Source organism: Cotesia typhae, unplaced genomic scaffold, assembly GCF_013202065.1.
Source record: "Cotesia typhae breed Kobodo isofemale line unplaced genomic scaffold, CoteBio_Ctyphae contig_27, whole genome shotgun sequence".
Taxonomy (NCBI): Eukaryota; Metazoa; Arthropoda; class Insecta; order Hymenoptera; family Braconidae; genus Cotesia; species Cotesia typhae.
The window spans coordinates 3,652,365-3,672,752 of record NW_027423733.1 but is presented as its reverse complement, the minus strand read 5'-3'; the positions used below and the strand labels follow the sequence as shown (position 1 = coordinate 3,672,752).

General features: G+C 30.3%; 1 protein-coding gene across 1 annotated transcript in view; it reads left to right on the top strand.

Moving 5' to 3' along the window:
• Positions 1-19,367, top strand: part of LOC141525702 (uncharacterized) — a 28,105-nt gene extending 8,738 nt beyond the window's left edge. The window contains exons 4-13 of the mRNA XM_074240267.1: positions 1,909-1,948; positions 2,831-3,332; positions 4,768-5,367; positions 7,148-7,666; positions 12,250-12,357; positions 12,761-12,883; positions 12,965-13,102; positions 16,352-16,447; positions 18,103-18,312; positions 18,629-19,367. Of these exons, the coding sequence (XP_074096368.1) occupies positions 1,909-1,948; positions 2,831-3,332; positions 4,768-5,367; positions 7,148-7,666; positions 12,250-12,357; positions 12,761-12,883; positions 12,965-13,102; positions 16,352-16,447; positions 18,103-18,312; positions 18,629-19,330 (3,038 nt within the window). The 3' untranslated portion in view covers positions 19,331-19,367. The remainder of the gene's footprint in view (positions 1-1,908; positions 1,949-2,830; positions 3,333-4,767; positions 5,368-7,147; positions 7,667-12,249; positions 12,358-12,760; positions 12,884-12,964; positions 13,103-16,351; positions 16,448-18,102; positions 18,313-18,628) is intronic.
• The last annotated feature ends 1,021 nt before the right edge of the window (positions 19,368-20,388 follow it).

The following is a 20,388-nucleotide window of genomic DNA, read 5'->3' as shown; positions in this document are numbered from 1 at the left end:
ATCGTTTTACGTCACTTCTGTGATCATTTTTTTCGGTTGTTGATTGGTCGACTGAGATAGTAGCGGGATTTTTAAATGATTGAAGGCGAGCGAAGCGAGCGTGTTATATTTAGTATTAGTAAATACTACACTGTAAAAAATTTCGGTGTAAACGTTGGACCCAGAGACTTTTACACCGTCGTGTAAGTGTTAAAAGTCGGTATAAATTTTCCTCCGAGTGAAATTTTCACTCGTGTAAATTTAACACGGTGTAATTGACTGTTTTACACTATTCCGTGTTATTATTTATAACTTTGCAAGTTTTATAACTATTGCTAGTAACCCTACAGTCACTATATAAATCCCGTGACTTGTGAACGATTAATAAATAAAATTTTGTTTCATTAAAAAATGACTTTTGTTAAATTGCACTATACTTTTTAACTGTTAACATTTTTCAAGATATAAGCTTATCCCGATCTTACATTCATCAAGAACTTTCATTTGAGTACCCACATGCATTTTGATATATTTATATATACAATGAATATAAATATATGAAAAATTGATGTGGGTATTCATATGAAAGGTCTCGATGAGTGTAACATCGGGATGAGCTTATATCTTTAAAAACGTCAATAGTTAAAAAAGTACAGTGCCATTTAACAAAAGTCATGATAAATTTTACCATAAAAATGTAATTTTACTCCGTAAAATAGCATAATATAAAAAAATATATACTTTTTAATATTTATTTCTACATGTTTATATTTATAATCTAATATCATACAAACCTGAAACTAAACAATCAAATTATATTAATTAATGATAAATTTTTTGAATATATTACATTTACACGCTTGATGGTGTAAAATTTAAGATTCACCCCTTTCAAATTTAACGTTACACTTAGTGTGATTTTCACACCGTCCGTGTTAAAAATTTTTACACCGAATCACTTACACCACCCGAGTCCAAAAAATTTTTTACAGTGTACCTATCTATAAATTTGTGATTGAAATGGAATGAGAGATTATGTTTCAAAAAATTAATTCCGGTTGAATATAAAATTATCAAAATTGATTTCAACATTTTTCTCGCGCTCGAAACGTATGCTTTAGAGAAAATTTTCTTTTTTCGTTTTTTTTTTTGATATCGTTGCTAGCTATGTACAGTCTTAGATTCAGGCCCGATGCCACTCTAGGCCCTGTTTGTCGCGCCGCCCTTAATATTAGAATATATTTTATTATTTTTGAAACAATTTTTTTTATTAATTTTAAATAAATTTTTTTCGTTGGAATATAATTTTTAATTATAACTAATAAATATTACAGATATTTAAGAAATAAACATTAAACAAATAAATAAAAATTTTTTATTTTCAATATTAATCAATTTAAAAATTTCGTTTTCCTGGTTTTGGTCCGCGCTAAAATATTAATTATATCATCATAATTAATTTTTTGGACTAGTTGAGTTTTAGTAGACAGTGATGCAAGAGCATTAAGTCTATCTTGACCCATACTTGTCCGTAAATAGGTTTTTACTCCTTTTAAAGTAGGAAAAGATCTTTCTCTTGAACAATTTGAAGCCGAAATACTCAAAAATAAAAAAAAAAAAAAGTAAAGCAATACCAACATTTGGGTATACATCTCGAAGACTATGTGAATGTAATACATTGCATATATTTTCTGCAGACCGTACATCTCCTGTATTTGCTGAAGAATCTTTGAGTTGATAATGTAAATGAAATGAATACATTCGTTTCCTAATGTCTCTTCTAAATCGTCAGAATAGTCTATTTATATCAAAGTTTTCGGCAATACTTCATTTTTTACTTGGCTATAAGAGTTATGATGTATTTATAATGTAGTAATTCTAACTTTTATGCTTGATATTTTTTATTTTTCATTGCTTAATATTTTATAGGAAAGACAATCACGGTAGTCGAACTTTTCCAGCAAATAAGGTATGATCTTTAATAAATCATTCATTTATTCTTTTTCGTTCTTCCTAGTTGATCTGATAAACTTACGTATATTTGTGCTAGATTAAAGCATTTCCTTGCGGCCTTGAGCTTCCGGTGTATATACTGTACATACACCGGCGTGTATTTGTTTTATTCATACACGTTGTATTCATTGTATATCCATGGGAAATTCTTTGTACTTTGGTAAAAATTTAACCCGGGAAAAATGATCATACCTATCCATGCCTGTTCATGCTAAGGATCAAATATGCTAAGAAACAATTTTTGTATATGTTCAGTGTATATACATTAATTTCGATAGTTAATAAATTTGTAAATTATCAATAAACGGTATATATTACTATTCAATAAATAAAAGTTTTTTGATTATCATTTATAACCTACCATAGGGTAAATTTAATTAACTTATCTAAGCATGGACAAGCATGAACAGGCCTTCAGACATGAATAGGCACGATTATATCTAATTTCAGGCCTGATCATACATGAACAGGCATAGTCAGGTCTGATCATTTCTTCCCGGGTAGATATTTACAAAAATATATATTTTAAAAAAAATTATTTGTCGACAAAATTCTATTTCTGATATTGTTTGAATAAATAAAATACTGGGTGTACGGTCGAATCGAACACTGGTCCTCTTCACTGTCACATTAAAATCTCATGAATGAACCCAGGAAACCTTACATACACGTTGTACAGTCAATGTATACACTATTTTTGCATACATAGTGTATTTTCAGAGACGGTGTAAACATCATGGACCCAAGACCGCAAGGAGCACATTGACCTCATTTCTTTATATTTATTTCACTATTAGCATTCAAAACTGTTTATAAAACTAAACTAAATTTATTGCAGAGCAAATAATATTCCTTTTTATGGGAAGGTTTCAACCTTACGTAAGGTTTTACATGATTCTGGATTTAAACACATAAAAAGGAACAACAACCGGTATCTAGTGGAACAACCACACATCATTGCGGCCCGGATTGAATATCTTGGAAAATATGAAAATTATTTAGAGCAAAAAAAACGCTTTATTTTCCAAGATGAAACCTGGATTTTCCGCAATGGTACCGGGAAGACTCATGAGTGGCAAGATTTTAGCAGTCGAAGCGTTTCGGTAAAGAAAGCTTCAACTGGGCCACGATATATTGTTTGCCATGCAGGAGGAAGATATGGTTTCGTTGATGGCGCTTCTCTGATTGTGAACACTCAAAAAAAACCCAAACAATACGATGATTATCATGGTGACATGAACGCGGAGATGTTCGAAAAATGGTTGACCGAAAAATTATTGCCAAATTTAGAAGAACCATCGGTAATCGTTATGGACAATGCCTCTTACCACTCCACGCAGGTAATATAATTGACATATAAATACCCAGCAGCTGTTCAGGAACCATTACTTACTAACGCCATGTATTTGTATACCTGAATTTCTGAATATAGATATACAAATACAAAAAGTGGGCAGGTACTGGTTCCTGAACAGTTACTGGATGCTTTACCGTAGATATTGTAATAACTTTTTATTCAGAAAGTTTAGCTTTAGCAAATACGTGATTATTGACATACTGCTGTAATATTGAACAGACGTAATAATGGATTTCCATGCTCACTATGAAATTCAATATAATATTGCAATCAAATTTAACTTTGCAATATCCATCAACAAATAGTTCATGGAATGGTGAGAATAATTAAACATATAAAATTAGTGTGTTTGTTCATTTTTTGAGATTGTTGATGCATGAGGAAACCGCATTCAAACACAATTATACAGAAAAATAGTATACAGTCCTTGGGAAGTATACAAATGGAAGGCCTCAGATCACATGTTAGTCAATCTCGGCTTCGCCTCGGTCGACAATTACATGTAATTTAAGAAATTTCTTATTTTACTGCCCAAGGTGTGTAATATACTATTGTCTTCATAGCTATTAAGTTAACATCTATTTTGTTTTTGTGCTTAAGCAGGGCTTACACTTTTTTCTCTCTCGCCCTTTATTGGTAAAACGGAAGTATCTCTATCATACTTGTACAACAAATCGAATCTTTAAAACGATTAAAACATAAATGAATGATAAATTATTTCTTATATGTAGTATATAGATTTTTAGATTATATTAATTAAAAGAAATTACAGCACGAGGCGATATTTATAAAGTATAATAATAGATTTATTGATAAGGGAAATAATATACAACTGCTCACTAGCCTGGGTGGTATTAGACTAACTTACAAAACTATCCTTTAAAATTACTTGGGCCTTTCGGTCCCTTTTCACCCCCCATCTCTAAACAGCATACTTGCATACTTCATACACTCTTGCTCATTCTGTCACTCGCACTTAAACTACAATATGTTTAACCATCTTACACAGTAACTATATTTTGACATCTGGCGACAGCATGTCAGAAATACTAGTTACTCGTCTAATCCTTAAATTTACAACCACTTATCCTTGCAACTAAAAATAAAAATATTTAAACCGAATACTTTTACTAGAGTAGAAGCATAGAAAATATTTACAACAAAATATTTTTCCTGCTCCTACATATATATGAACAAAATTGTTTGAAAATTAACTATCAACCGCTTTTAAACACTTGGATACTACAGTCTGTCATATTATTTATTTAATTATAATTAACAACTAATTTGTTAGTGAACTTTTTCATCATAATTTTAAACATAATCTTTATTGCATAATTAACTTTTTTAATGGTTTTTGCTTATCTGTTTTCTTAAGTATATAATGCTTAATTTATTAACTCAGCTTAATTTTTTAGTCGGAAAAACAACCGGTATCTTCCTGGAATAAGCAAAAGTTGATTGATTGGTTAACGGACAATGAAATTCTGCATGACAAAAGATCTCTTAAAAATGATCTCCTTATGTTGTGTCAGAATTACAAGAAACCAAAAAGCCATGAAATAGATTCGTTAATCCAGGAAAGTGGACATGAGATTTTAAAAACACCTCCGTATTGTTATTTTTACAATCCTATCGAATTGGTTTGGGGTCAGTGCAAGCGCTACTATGATGCCCATTTTGCACCAGAATGTAACTATTCTGAGGAGAAAGCGATGGAAGTTTGGTCTGAAGCTTTATCGCAAGTTACTCCAGAACGCTGGAATAGATATGTTAATCATACGGAGAGAAAAGTAATTGAAGATTACAAGCGTTTCTATGAAGAGTCTTTTAAAATCGAGATTGAAGATAATCCAGGGTTAGCTGATAACAGTGACAGTGATTATGATGATGATTATGATGATGACGATATGGTTACTGTAGTCGATGGATCTGACCTCGATATAGATATGTCTAATGATAGAAGCCATTTGGACAATGTCAAGAGAAAGCTTCAGGAGGACTTTGAAAACGACCAGGTAATAAATTAGTATAATATTGATTTACAAAAAAAATTAAAAGCGATAGAGACTGAAAATTTGATTACATGATTTGCTCTGAGGACTGGTTATGAAAAATGTGACGAGGCTAGCTAACAACAATAGATCGTACGAAGATGTCCAATTTCTGAGACACCGTTTTTTTTTGTGATCTCAGTACTTCAACCAATAACTATTGTACCCTTACTATAAGTTTTTAGCAGCTTTTCTGGCGATTGTGTCAAGGGGCGGGGTATTTTGTAAGTTGCTCGTAGCTAAGTAGAGAAATGAAGGACAATTGGTTAAAGGGATCTTCTGGTTTGACGCTTTGATTTTTGAGCATTTTTTTGGGATTCTTTTGTAAAGACCGACGAAGAGATAGAACTTTGAACTTTTTACAATTTATTTATACATATTCCAAGAATATACAGTTAAATTTTCAGTTGAAAATATTAAATAGAATTGAAGTTATAGTGGTCTGAAGACACCCACCTCGAAAATAATTGACGCTCACTTCCTCCATGATATCAGCTGATCGGCTTATCTGAAAGAAAAAAAAAACGGGCGGGGTTTTAATCTGTATACTTGAAAGTACACCGCGTGGACTACGATTAAAAAAATTTTTTTTTTGATCAAAAAGTTGACAAAAAAAATAAATTTGGACTTTTTGTTCTGAAATCTGTCAAAAATCCAATTCTCAAAATAGTTTTTTGATCGTTCCAAAAAAAATCGTTTCAAAAAAATTTTGAAAATTTCATTTTTGACAGATTTCGGAACAAAAAGGTCCGAATTTAATTTTTTTTTGTTAACTTTTTGATCCAAAAAAAAATAGAAATTTAAAAAAATTTTATTTGATCGTAGTCCAATCGGTGTTCTATAGTCCTATAAGTATACTGATTAAAAATCTCGTAAAACAGCTGATATCATGGAGGAAGGGCGCGTCAATTTTTTCGAGACAGGTGTATTCAGACTACTATATCTTAAATTCTGCTTGATGTTTTCAGCTAAAAATGTTACTGTATATTCTTGAAATATGTATAAATAAATGGTAAAAAGTTCAAAGTTCTATCTCTTCGTCGGTCTTTACAAAAAAATCCCAAAAAAAATGCTCAAAAATCAGAGCTTCAAACCAGATGACTCCTTAAGATTGGAAGTAGATTTCAGAAATGAACATTTCGAAGTTAATACTTTGAACAAATCTTAAAAATAAATAGACTAAACGTCATATTTTAAGACATAAGTAAGATATATATTCTATTAAATGAATTAATTCCGTAAAATGTTTATAATTTAGTATTACACAGAAAGAAATAAATAATTGCGTAATTATTATTATATTGTTCAGTATTTATTACTCTAGGAATTTTATTGACTATAAGTAATTGATGGTAATAGTTACCATCTCAGTAGTAATATTTATCATGATGATAGTAATGGTAACCCTGTTGTAAATTAACAAAAAAATTGAAATTCTAAAGATGGTAATTACTAATATTTTCGTGATGATGACTTTCACTATCATTATAATAACTATTACTATTGTGATAGTAATTATTACCATGAATTAATTTTAGTCAATAACATTACAAGGCTAGTATCAATTAAATAAACATTATAATTAAAATTATTATAATTATACCCTAATAATTATAATTATTATTATTATAATTATTCAATAATGATTATAATTAAAATTTTTGAAATTATTCATTTCTCTTTATGTAAAATATATAACTGCTCATGATGCTATTAATAAATACAGAATCTACCTTTTTTTAAGGTTGTTGACAGTGAGGATGAAACAATTATGGAAAGCGTGGATTCTTTAATTGTTGGAATGCCTGACGACTTTGAGCGAGATGATGCAAAAGATGTCGATTTGGATTCTTCCCAACATCAACATAATTGTGACGAATTAATTAAGTCTGAAATGACGATGGATTTCACTGACTGGTCGACTGATATATCGTTACAAGAAGTCATTGTAAAGGATGAAGCATTTGTGTACATGGTAGAAGACGATAATTTTGCCATGTTGGAATATGAAAACATCGTAAATGCTTTAAACGAAACATTGATTGAAAAACAGTCGCCACAACCTTTCAATGAAGAATTACGAGCAGCTGTGGAGTCAATAAAGAACTATAACGGAATATCTTCGAACATGAGTCACATTATTGAAGGAAGGAAAAAATTACTCAGTAATTTTTTTAGAAACAATTCCAACAATAAACGTGGAAATGAAAATGAATCGAGCATCGGAACGACAACTATCGATTCCTTACTACAACTGCACAAGGTAAATAGTTGTTAACAAAGTAAACCATTAAACTATAATTTTAAATTTTTAAAAATTTTTCTAACAACAAGTTGACGTATAAAACTTAAACGTAAAAATTTTTTGTTGTAAAATCGATAAAAAATTTAATTTTCAAAATTTTCTTGTGATAACAGTTCATTCAGAGCTCTATAACTTCGGTTCTAATAAATATATTCATTAAGGGGGTATTCTAGTGTAGAGACATGAATTTTAGGATATTTTTAAAGTGTCGTAAAAAAAAAACAATCAATATTTTTACTATCCATTTTTTTATCAGTTATTTATTAATGTTGCAAGAGTACAGAAAAAAATAAAAAAAAAAAGTCAAAAATTTTAAAAACTGGCAGCTGATGAAGTGGGGGGGGGGGTCAAAAAATTGGCAGATGAGTTTTGAGATGATTTCAACCTTCCTAGTTATCTGAAATGAAAAAATAAAAAAGATTATTAATCTGCAATGATGTCGCAAGAATCTGAACTAGCGATGAGTGAAAAAAAATTTTTTTGACAAAATGGCGACTGTTTGAAAAAAAGACGATTTTTTTTACCATTGTTTTGAGTTTCTCGAATTTTTTAAAAATAGTCAAAATTGAAATTTGGGGATGAGACTAGTTCCAATTCTTGAGAGGTCTATAAAGAAGATTCTCTGAAAATTTCAAGTGAATCGGTCGAGTAGAACTCGAGAAATCGTGACAAATATATTGAAAAAGTCTGTTCTGAGAAAAACGCATTTAAAGTTTCGCGTAAAGTTTTTCGCTGTCAAAGTCATGAAATGATATATTATACTTACTTTTATTCAATCTGCCATTCCACACTAAATACATACACACACACACACACACACACACACACACACACACACACACACACACACACATATATATATATATATATATATATATATATATATATATATATATATATATATATATATACAGGGTGTCTCAGAAGTCGTGAGCCACCGGACAGGGTGTGGTAGAAAATTGGATTCTGAATAGAAAAGTCCTTTACCATTTTTCGATCAGACCCATAGAAAAATTACTACAAATTTATGAAAATAGACCAATGAGGAGCGCGGTTTAGCGGCAGAACGGTAGGCGCAAGAGCGAGCGAGTGGAAGCGCGACAGGCAATGCGTGCGCGCTCGCTTGCACACGTGTGATATCATTGCTCAGTTATAGCGGGATGCCCGCATGCAATAATAATGATCAATGATACTCCTGTAAATAAAAAAAAAAATTAATATTAGAAAAATCATCCCATAGACAGCCCCATAAAATAAAAAATGTGCGATTTTTTGATAATTAAAACTCAAATTTTCGGTGTCACCGAAAAATGAAAAAAAAAAAAAAGCCAACAGTCATATTCAATGATACCCCTGTAATTAAAAAAAAAAAGAAAAAAGTTATAAAAGTACCCCATACACTCTGAGATACAGCCCCATAAAGCCAAAAATTTGCGATTATTTAATGATGAAATTCAAATGATCAGTGTGCACTTGAAGTTAAAAAAAAAAGCAATAAAAATAATCAGTGACACTACTGTAGACCAAAAAAATTGAAAAAAAATAAAAAACTACCTCATAGACACTGAGATACAGCCCCGTAAAGCCGAAAATTCGTGATTATTTAATAATGAAATTCAAATGATCAGAGTGCACTTGAAGTGAAAAAAAAAAGCAATAAAAATAATCAGTGACACTACAGTAGGTGAAGAAAATTTTTAAAAATAAAAAACTACCCCATAGACAGGGAGATACAGTCCCATAAAGCCAAAAATTGTGCGATATTTCAATAATTAAAATAGAAATTTTCGACGACTACTCAAAATTTCAAATAAAAATCTAGGACTAATAGTTAACTATACCCATAACAATCAGAAAAAAATTAAAAATTACAAAAACCACCCCATAGACACTAAGATACAGCCTAATAAAGCCGAGTATTTCGGGATTATTTAACATAAAAATTAAAATATTCACAGTGCATTCGAAATAGAAAAAAAATACCAATCAAAATTATCAGTGGTACTTTTGACCATCAGACAAATTTAAAAATTGTAAAAACACCCCATAGATACCGAAATATGACTTGATAACGCACAAAAATCGGGATTGCTTAGAAATTAAAATTCAAATTATTGGTGCCCATTGAAAATCAACAAAAGAAACCTTTTGTACTTATCGATTAAACTCCTGTGTATCGAAAAAAATTTATTATTTAAAAAACCACCCCGCAAACTCCGAATTATGATCCCATTAAGCTGAAAATTTCTGATTTTTAGTAATTAAAATGCTACTTCTCGGTGTCCGTTGAAAATAAATGAAAAGTATGAAAACTCATTTTCAGATATACTCTTGTAAGCAAAAAAAAATAAGATTTGAAAAAACACCCCATTAACGGCGAGATAGGACCCCATAAATCCGCTAATTTGTGATTTGTTAGTAATTGAAATTGAAATTCTTGGTGTCCATTTAACAACAACAAGAGAAACCTATTGTACTTTTAAATTACACCCTTAAAAACATAAAAAACTTAACTCTTGAAAATCCACCGCATAGACACTAACAAACATCCAAATAAAGCCAACAATTCGCGATTTTTCAATAATTAAAATTCAAATTTTCATATGACACCGAAAATTTCGATATCAATCCACAAAAAATCGATAAATCGCGGCTTTATGGAGGCGTATCTTGGGGTCTATGGGGTGAATTCTTGAATTTTGATATTTTCATTTATTAAAAAGAGTAAATTGGAAAGTGGAATGAGTTTATGCTCTTTATTTTAAGTGGACACCGAGAATTTCAATTTAAGTCAATTAAAAATCGACAAATAGCGACTGTATGGGGATGTATCTCGGTGTCTGTGGGGTGGATTCTAAAATTTTGATTTATTATTTTATAACAGAGATAACATTAAAAAGTACAATAATTTTCTTTTACTTATTTTGAGTAGACACCGAGAATTTCAATTTAAATCAATAAAAAATCGAACAATTGTAGCATTGTGGGGTTGCCTCTCGGTGTTTATGGGGTGGATTCCAAAATTTTGATTTTTAATTCATAAAAAGGTTAAACTGGAAAGAAAGATAATTTTCTTTGAGTTATTCCGAGTTGACACCGAGAATTTCAACTTAACTTCACAAATAATGGAGAAATCGCAGCTTTATGGGGGTGTATCTCAGTGTCTATGAGGTTGTTTTTTATTTTTTTTCAATTTTTTTGGTCTACAGTAGTGTCACTGATTATTTTTATTGCTTTTTTTTTTTAACTTCAAGTGCACACTGATCATTTGAATTTCATCATTAAATAATCGCAAATTTTTGGCTTTATGGGGCTGTATCTCAGAGTGTATGGGGTACTTTTATAACTTTTCTTTTTTTTTTAATTACAGGGGTATCATTGAATATGACTGTTGGCTTTTTTTTTTTCATTTTTCGGTGACACCGAAAATTTGAGTTTTAATTATCAAAAAATCGCACATTTTTTATTTTATGGGGCTGTCTATGGGATGATTTTTCTAATATTAATTTTTTTTTATTTACAGGAGTATCATTGATCATTATTATTGCATGCGGGCATCCCGCTATAACTGAGCAATGATATCACACGTGTGCAAGCGAGCGCGCACGCATTGCCTGTCGCGCTTCCACTCGCTCGCTCTTGCGCCTACCGTTCTGCCGCTAAACCGCGCTCCTCATTGGTCTATTTTCATAAATTTGTAGTAATTTTTCTATGGGTCTGATCGAAAAATGGTAAAGGACTTTTCTATTCAGAATCCAATTTTCTACCACACCCTGTCCGGTGGCTCACGACTTCTGAGACACCCTGTATATATCCTTTATATACATATATATAAAGGACAAAAGGCTTAACTGAGAAATATAGATTCAGGTAGACGGAGAATCCCTAATGTCTTTTGTTCGACTAGACCCAACCGAACCAGTTTGGAGGCCGGGTCAGTAAATTGTCTATAGCTCCGAAAATAATTTAAATTTTCAAAAATCCTCTCGTAGACATATTCTTAAATAGTTAAACTTTGAAGATATAAAAAAAAATCGATTTTTTTGAAATTCTACACTAGAATACTCCCTTAAAAAATGTATACGTATATCCTAAAAATACTTATGAATAACTGATGACAACTTTAAAGTCCTGTAGTTTCATTGGACCTTACAAAAAAATTAAAAAATAAACGAACATGCGTGTAAGTCATACCATCAAACCAAAGAATCCTCTTAAATTAGAAGCACTGTACACTTCTTTATTATGCAAAATTAAGCAAAATGCGATAGAAAATTATAATACAATGTTATAAATTGATTCAATAGAACTCTATGTTTTTTTAAATTGCTCATCGTGCATGTTATATGTAAGATTGAAAAAACACTAAAAAATAAAAAAAAATTTTTTCAATTGAAAAATGCAATGTTAATATTCGAAAATAATAGTTGTGTTTTTAAACGTTGGAAGTGAGTTTTTTGTATTATTTTTCGAATATCATTTCATGTCGTCGACCACATTGATGTATTTGATTAAAATTTCATTTTATTGATTCCAATTAGGAACATCTTGAAGTCAATGGCGAACATTTATTTTCAAGTAATGTTGGAATGAGTGTTAGAGTTATGGATTTAAAGAAGCTTGTTCCGCCAAATCAACTAAATGATGAAGTAAGTAAGAATGTTAGCTTCATAATTCTTTTATTGTCATTGAAATCAGTAGAATAATAAAATCCTATGTATTATCTTGAGTGTAGCAAAAATAACACATGAAATATTTAATTTACAAATAACTAAGTGACCTGACAGACGTATTGCGTAAATAGTCTACTAAATAGTCATTAATATTAACAAATTAATATTTTATGCTAAAACTTCTTTATAACTTAATGTAATAGAAGTGATGAAATAATTTAATAAATTAAAAATAAAAAAGTTATTGAGTTAATTTTGCTTGAAAAAGAAGACTAATAATCAATCATTTTTGCTACTCTAAAGATCATTGGAATGAATCAGATAACATAGATATAAGAAGTTAATCTCAACAAGCTATTTAGATTCAATTTTTCTTTAGGTAATTAATCTATACTTGAAAATCATTGCAAATTTGTCATTGGTGGATACTTATGTATTTGACACTCATTTTTATCCGCAATTGAACAAAGGCTTTACATATGTTGAAAAATGGACGAAAAACGTAAAATTTTTTTATATTCTTTTATATTATTACTAATTCAACAGTTTTTGAAAGCTTATAATAAAATATTCGAAATTTTAGGTTGACATTCTAGCAAAAAATATTATTTTCATTCCAATCCATTTGGAAAACCATTGGACGTTATGTGTCGTCGATGTAATCGATTCTACTATTTGGTACTACGATAGACTTGGTGGAAAAAATGAAAAAACTTTAAACGTAAGTATATACGGCGCTGCTAAACATACCATCCACCTGAAAATCCGTGACAAAAAAAGTGAAAAAAATGGTCATTTTTAACATTGTTTTCCGTGTCTCTAAACCGTGAAAAATCCGAGAAAAAAAATTGATTACCTGAACGATATATATTATTGTCCGTGACTCTAAGGATCTAAAAACACGGAAAATTTTTAATAACAAGGAACGAATAAATTTTTTTTCCAGGGCTCTAAGAGATTATAAATACCAAAAATTCTAAATAACGAGGAACAAATAAATTCTTTTTTTTTTTCGGGGCTCTAAGAACTTAAAAACACGGAAAATCCTAAATAACCAGGAGCAAATAAATTCTTGTTTTCTGTGACTCTAAGAGCTTATTAACACGGAAAACCTTTAAGAAACAGACAATACATCTGGTTGTCCGTGACTCTAAGGACTTGAAAACACGAAAAATTCTAAATAATCAGGAACAAATGAATTCTTGTTCTCGGTGGCTGTAAGGGCTTAAAAACATGGAAAATTCTGAATAACTAGGAACAAATAAATTCTTGTTTTCCGGGGCTCTAAGAGCTAATTAACACGGAAAACCTTTAAGAAAGGGACAATGCGTTCGGTTGTCCGTGACCCTAAGGGCTTAAAAACAGGGAAAATTCTAAATAACACACGGAGAAAAAAAAATTGTTGCCGTAAGGTGAGATGACTTATGATAACAAATTTTTACCTTAGTATAGAGCCAAAGCAATATTCTTTGTTGTAACATAACATTGTAATGATAACAAATTTTATTTTTTCCTTAGTAATATCATCTGTAAGTACGACAAAATCGCTATGTGGGAGAACAAAAATATTTTTGGGAGTGATAAAATTAATTTTTTTTTACAAAGTAAATAATTACTTATGATAAGCTAAAGTAACTTATAGTAGCAAATTCTTACTTTGATACAGATAAGCACATAAAAAATCCACTGTAATTATTGCATTTTCGTTAGGATAACAAATTCAATTTTTAAACTGATGTTATAACTACTTATTATTATTATAACAAATCAATTTCTTACTGTAAGTCAGTCAGTTATGTTACATGAACATAGCTTTATGTTATCCCTTCTTGTGTTACGGTGACAAAATCGTTTTCTCCGTGCAAGGAACCCAAGCAGGAAGGAACTATTGGGCAAGACTTGGACCATACCTTGGCCCGTTGTATTGCCAATGCTGCCAAAGCTTCGGTCGAGCATTGGTTAACGATTGGACCAAGCCTCGATCCAAGCCTTGGATGATAACCATGCCCCAAGTCGAGGGAAACAAAAAAACAAGGCTCGGTGAACCAAAATTCGACGGAAGCGATAAAATGTTCTGTTACTAAAAATGAATGAATAATCACAGTTGTAAAAATTTTAATTTAGAAATTGTCACTTTTCATTCACTTGATAAAAAATAACTTACTAATTTTATTTCATAATTTATAGATGAACGGAATTATATTGTGATAAATAATTTTGAAAATTGCTCTGATAATTCGAAAATAATGTGACTATTAACCCTTCGTTACTCGCGTACGCGGGGATTCCCCGCACAACACTACTCAACCTAACAGAGATTGTATGAATAAGAGTGAGACACTAGAGAAAGCGCGTGTAACGGAAGGTTAATGAAGAATTGCAGTATTTTTTAACTTTAAATATTTTTTATAAGAAATCAATGTGCATTTATTATAACAAAAAAGTTTTTATGACTCTATTAGGACAACAATAAGCAAGTTTTAAATTCATATTCAGTCCAGCAATAGTGATTTCCCCAAGCCTCGCTTTGAAAATATCAACTTGTTAGGTCAAGCGTTGGTCCAGGTCTGGGCCAAGTCTGGGACGGTGATGGCTCTTCAAAACTCATGTCACTGATAGAAATATTTTTGTCGTACTTACAGATGACACTACTAAGGAAAAAATAAAATTTGTTATCATTACAATGTTATGTTACAACAAAGAATATTGCGTTAGCTCTATACTAAGGTAAAAATTTGTTACCATAAGTCATCTCACCTTACCGCAAAAATTATTTTTTCTCCGTGTGTTATTTAGAATTTTCCCTGTTTTTAAGTACTTAGGGTCACGGACAACCGAACGCATTGTCCCTTTCTTAAAGGTTTTCTGTGTTAATTAGCTCTTAGAGTCACGGAAAAAAAAGAATTTATTTGTTCCTTGTAATTTTAAATGTTCCGTGTTTTTAAGTTCTTAAAGTCACGGACAATAATATATATCGTTCAATTAATCAATTTTTTTCCTCGGATTTTTCACGGTTTAAAGACATGGGAAAAAGCTAAAAATGACCATCTTTTCACTTTTTTAGTCACGGATTTTCCGTGGATGGTGTCAATAGACACTCCGAAGTATATATGGGGTATTCCATCGACCACTTTTGAACTTGACCCCTTTAGATTTAGCTGAAACTTTATCATTATTTTCTACATTTTGAAAAACTTTTTTGATAATTTTTTCAAATTTTTTTTTCCAACCCAAAAAAAGTTTTGAATTTCCCAAAAAAGTGACTTTTTAATTTTCACATAGCCATAACTTTTTTAGACATTGACCTTTGGGTAACTTTTGTTTTTTAAATTTTTGTTTTTGAATGAACTTTCCGATGAAATACACAAAAAAAATCAAATATAACCAAATCTATAAAATAAATGGTTTTTTTTGACAATAAAAAATTGTCAAATTTTCAGCAATAAAAAAGTTATTTTTTTTTTTTTTCAATAAAATAAAAAACAATCGGCCCTGCCCGAGATGAGTGGGAATAGTTGTGAAACTGATTAAAGTTTTTTTTGAGAAAAAAAAATAAAAAAAGAAGTGACCGACTTCGGAAAATAACGATTTTGCTCAAAAAAATCTATTATATAATAGAATTAATCATATTTGTTTTTTTTTTGTGTATTTTTCCGAAAATTTCATTCAAAAACAAAAATTAAAAAAAAAAGGTACCCAAAGGTCAATATCTAAAATAGTTATGGCTATTTGAAAATAAAAAAGCCACTTTCTTAGGAAAATCAAAACATTTTTTGGGTTGGACAAATAAATTTGAAAACATTCCCAAGAACGTTTTTCAAAGGGTAGAAAAGAATGATAAAGTTTCAGCTAAATGTAAAGGAGTCGAGTTCAAAAGTTGTAGATTTGGCATGGAATATCGCATATACATTACGAATCAGAAAAAAAAATTTTTTTTGCTATACATTTTCATTGCGATTAATTTTTTAAGATTATTGAGGAATATCTGACTACGAAAGAAAAGCAACAATGTCAGAAAGAATATTCTGCTGCAAAGCCGAGGAAATGGGCAAAAAAGCACGCTAAAGTACGTATTCAATAACTGTTGTATTATTTAAATTCTTTGTAATTTACGAATTCAGAAAAAGAATTGAACGCGGTTTTGCTAATACATGTTTAGTAATGATTAAACAAAAATAATAGAAGTACATTCTTTTTTGGATCTTTGAATAGGAAGCAATTATTTTTGTAACGTTTTCTTCATGAATTAAACGTGATACAAACGATACGAAAAAAAAAAAAAATAAATAAAAAATAAAAAAACTGATTAAAAATCTTCAAAATTTACCAATAAAATAGTCTATAGTAACATTTGACGATAATAATAAAAAAATTTTCAAACAATGATGTTCTCGGACTATGATTTTTTGATAAATTTCAAAACAATTTTTGAAAAACACTTTTTTAATTTGTCAAATAATTTTAGTTAAAAAAATAAAAATTTCATCTTAGATACGATTATTAAATCCAAATTAATATCTTAGATGTGTCAAGAAGAATTTTTTTGTTTTGATTCATAAAAATCGCATATCAAATTATTTTTTAATTCTGCTCAGTCGAGTTATTGAAAGCTGTAAATAATTAAATAGTGTTTGGCACAAAATAGAGACATTAAAGATGAAAAAAAGTATTGAACTCTGTAACAGCTTGTTTAAAAAAAAAAAAAATTAGGAAAACGGTTCACCCTAAAGGCCATCCCTGTAACTTCCCGCTAATTCCATACCTGAGCGCTTAAAGTTGTACTTATGACATTTTTAAGATTTTTGAGCTCAAAATATAATTTATGTGATATTTTGAGCTCACTGAGTTCGGAGAGATAATATCTTGATGCATTTGAGCTCTCCCAGCTCAAAAGTCTGATAGAAGTTTCGTAGAACACTATTTTTGGATTTTTCAAATCGCAATAACTTTTGAATGGATCAACCGATTTTCACGCGGTTGGCGGCATTCGACGTAGTTTTATCATCCTCATGAGTGATTTTCAAGTTTTAATTGATCAAATCGAAAACTTCAGAGTAATCCCAAAAAAACACTTTTTTCGGTTTTCTTTCGTTCACGATAACTCACGAACGAATCAACCGATTTTGACCGGATTGGCGACGATCGGCGTGGTTTTTCAAGTTTAAGGGCGGATTAGTTTTTGAAGTTGATCGATAGAGCCGTTTAAAAGATATTCCAAAAAAACCGCTTTCAAAAATGATTTTTTTCTTATTTTTTTTAGATTTTTCAAGTTTTCTTAAAAGTTATAAGCGAGTCACACACACACACACACACACACACACACACACACACACACACACACGCGCGCGCGCGCACACACACACACACACACACATACATACATACATACATACATACATACATACATACATAGTGACAACATCGCGGGGGTAGTCAGGGAAGCTTCCTGTGACCTTCAAACGTCGAGATCTGATGAAAACTTTATTTTTGCAAAACGGGGTGAAAACCATAACTTTCCGATTTTTGAAAATCTGAGATTTTTAGCAAGAAGTTAAAAATTATTGAATTTTTTGTTAACCGTATTTTTGCTTAAAACAGGGTTATATTAGAAAATTATCTATCCCCTTCGTAATTATTCTATTAAAATCATTACACGATGTAGATGCTTAGGATATTATTTTGTTTTTACGACATGTTTATATCAGTCAAGTGATTTTTCAGAATATTCCGCTGCAGAATAATGATTATGACTGTGGCGTTTTCGTTTGTTATTATGCAAAGCAGTTGTCGATGTTAAAACCGATTGCCAATATAAACACCGCTAACATGAAACCATTCCGAACGCAGATGCTTCAGGACATATTGGAGACGTACGAACCATTGTCATCATCAGAGAATGATCAGAATTTACAACTTTCTGAAGAAACAATTGTAAGTTTTCATTGTTATCATATATTTAATTTTTTTAACCGTTTATAATATTTCTTTTATTTAATACTCGGCGCTGAATACTTACACTGAATTAGAACTTGGGTAATTAAGATCCGATGAATGCGAAGTAATTGTTAACTGAATAAAAATTATTTTAAACATATGGCAACAATATCTACAATTAATTAATATTTTTTCAATTCTTTGGTTTCAAAAAAGCATTCAAGCATAGATTCTCAATTTCAAAAAATTAGAAAATTCCAACTTAGTTAGCTGTGTAAGCCGGTATAATATAATCATTTTAATAATTTTTCAGGATATAATAGAATTGGCCACGGAAGATCACTGTAGCGTTACATCCATGAAGGGAGTATATTTATATCAATCGGCCAATTACCACCAAGGCAGCCTGGAATTATTTACACACCAGCAAACAGGGTTACAATGTACTGCTATTGCAACATATGCGATAGCAGCATTGCCTAATCACTTGTCTACTGTAACCGTAAAAGATTTAGACGATATCCTTATTGGTGGTGACAAGTATTATTTACAATGCAGAGTCACCGCTAATGAAGACATGCTAAATATAGATGAGTTATTATCTAATTTTCTCATGAAAAATCAGCTTGTGGTCATAGTTGAAAAAAATGATGTGTGTTATGGGTCATTGTTCACTCAAAATCCTTTGAGCTGCTTATATAAGGATATTATCCAAGAAGTTCTGCCAAGGATTGAAAAAAACTCAGGATTTCTGTTTATTACGCAAGGAAAAACTGTGGCATTTAAACATCTTCATTCCCCACATTCAGACGACCAACATTTTTTCCTTTTCAACTCCCACTCAGTGGATAAATATAATTGTTTAGCTCAGAACAACACTGGAAAAGCTCGACTTTTTCAATGCTGTGGGCCATTAGCATTGGCTAAGGCGTTGTTAGCTGGAACAAATGTAAATTGTGAACCAAATAATGGCTTTTGGGGTATTTATAAAATAAAATTTTCAATAACCACCTAAATTCTAAATTTAAATGAAAATATTTTTATATTTTCATTTATGCATGCTTAAAAAAAATGTATATATTGTTTTGTTTTATATGTCTAATTTTACAAAAATAAAAATAATTTTTTTATATTGATAAACATAATTTATGAAATGTTTTATAAATTAAAATATATTTTAAAATGAATAAAAAGTTCAAATGTTATTTTTCAATTTAATGAACTTTTCCTCTTATATATTAACGTAGCTTGTAAAAATATTTTCTAGCACCTTTGTATCTTTGCAACGCATCGTTTAGGTATTGAAATTTGTTCTTCTCGCCGTTTTTCTGTTAGTTGTTTTCTTTATTTTTATCACATTCTGTTATCTTTTTGGATCTAAGGTTAGCATTAATATTTTATTTAAATTTATGATTTCTTTTTTGATGTTACAATTATTTATTATGTTAATAATAAAAAAAAATACATTGAAAATAATTGATTTATAATAGGATTAAGAAATTAGACAAAATTGTAACTTTAAATACGTGAATTTAAATCTTAGCAGTTTTTTAATAAGAATTATCTACGAGCGCTCTCTGTTCTCAGAAATATTTAATTTCAAGAAATGTAAATTTACCGCGCGTGTAGTAATACCAGTTGGGAACTTCTTTCAACTTACGCATGCGCAATTACGTTCGTACAAGAGTAGGGGAAACCATTCCGAAAAAACCCGAGGTACACTCTCTTGTTGCGACAACTATAGAATACATTATTCAGCGGACAAAAAAGATCAAAGTATTCCAGTCATTTACCACCGCACTTATTCTCTTGTATACCTTAAAAAAAAAAAAATAAATAAAAATGTCAAGTTCGGATACGTACAAAAATATATATAAAAAAAAAAAATTCAACAAATTCAAATATCTCATTCGCTTCCAGAAATGAGAATCATATTTCCTACTTTGAATTCAGTTGAATGTAGTGAAAAATATCTGTTACATACAAGACGCCTTATCGATGCCTAAGGCAAGTCAATTCTATCATCGACTACATGTTACCTCTAACCAGCTTCTCGTTTTATCTCTCTCTCTC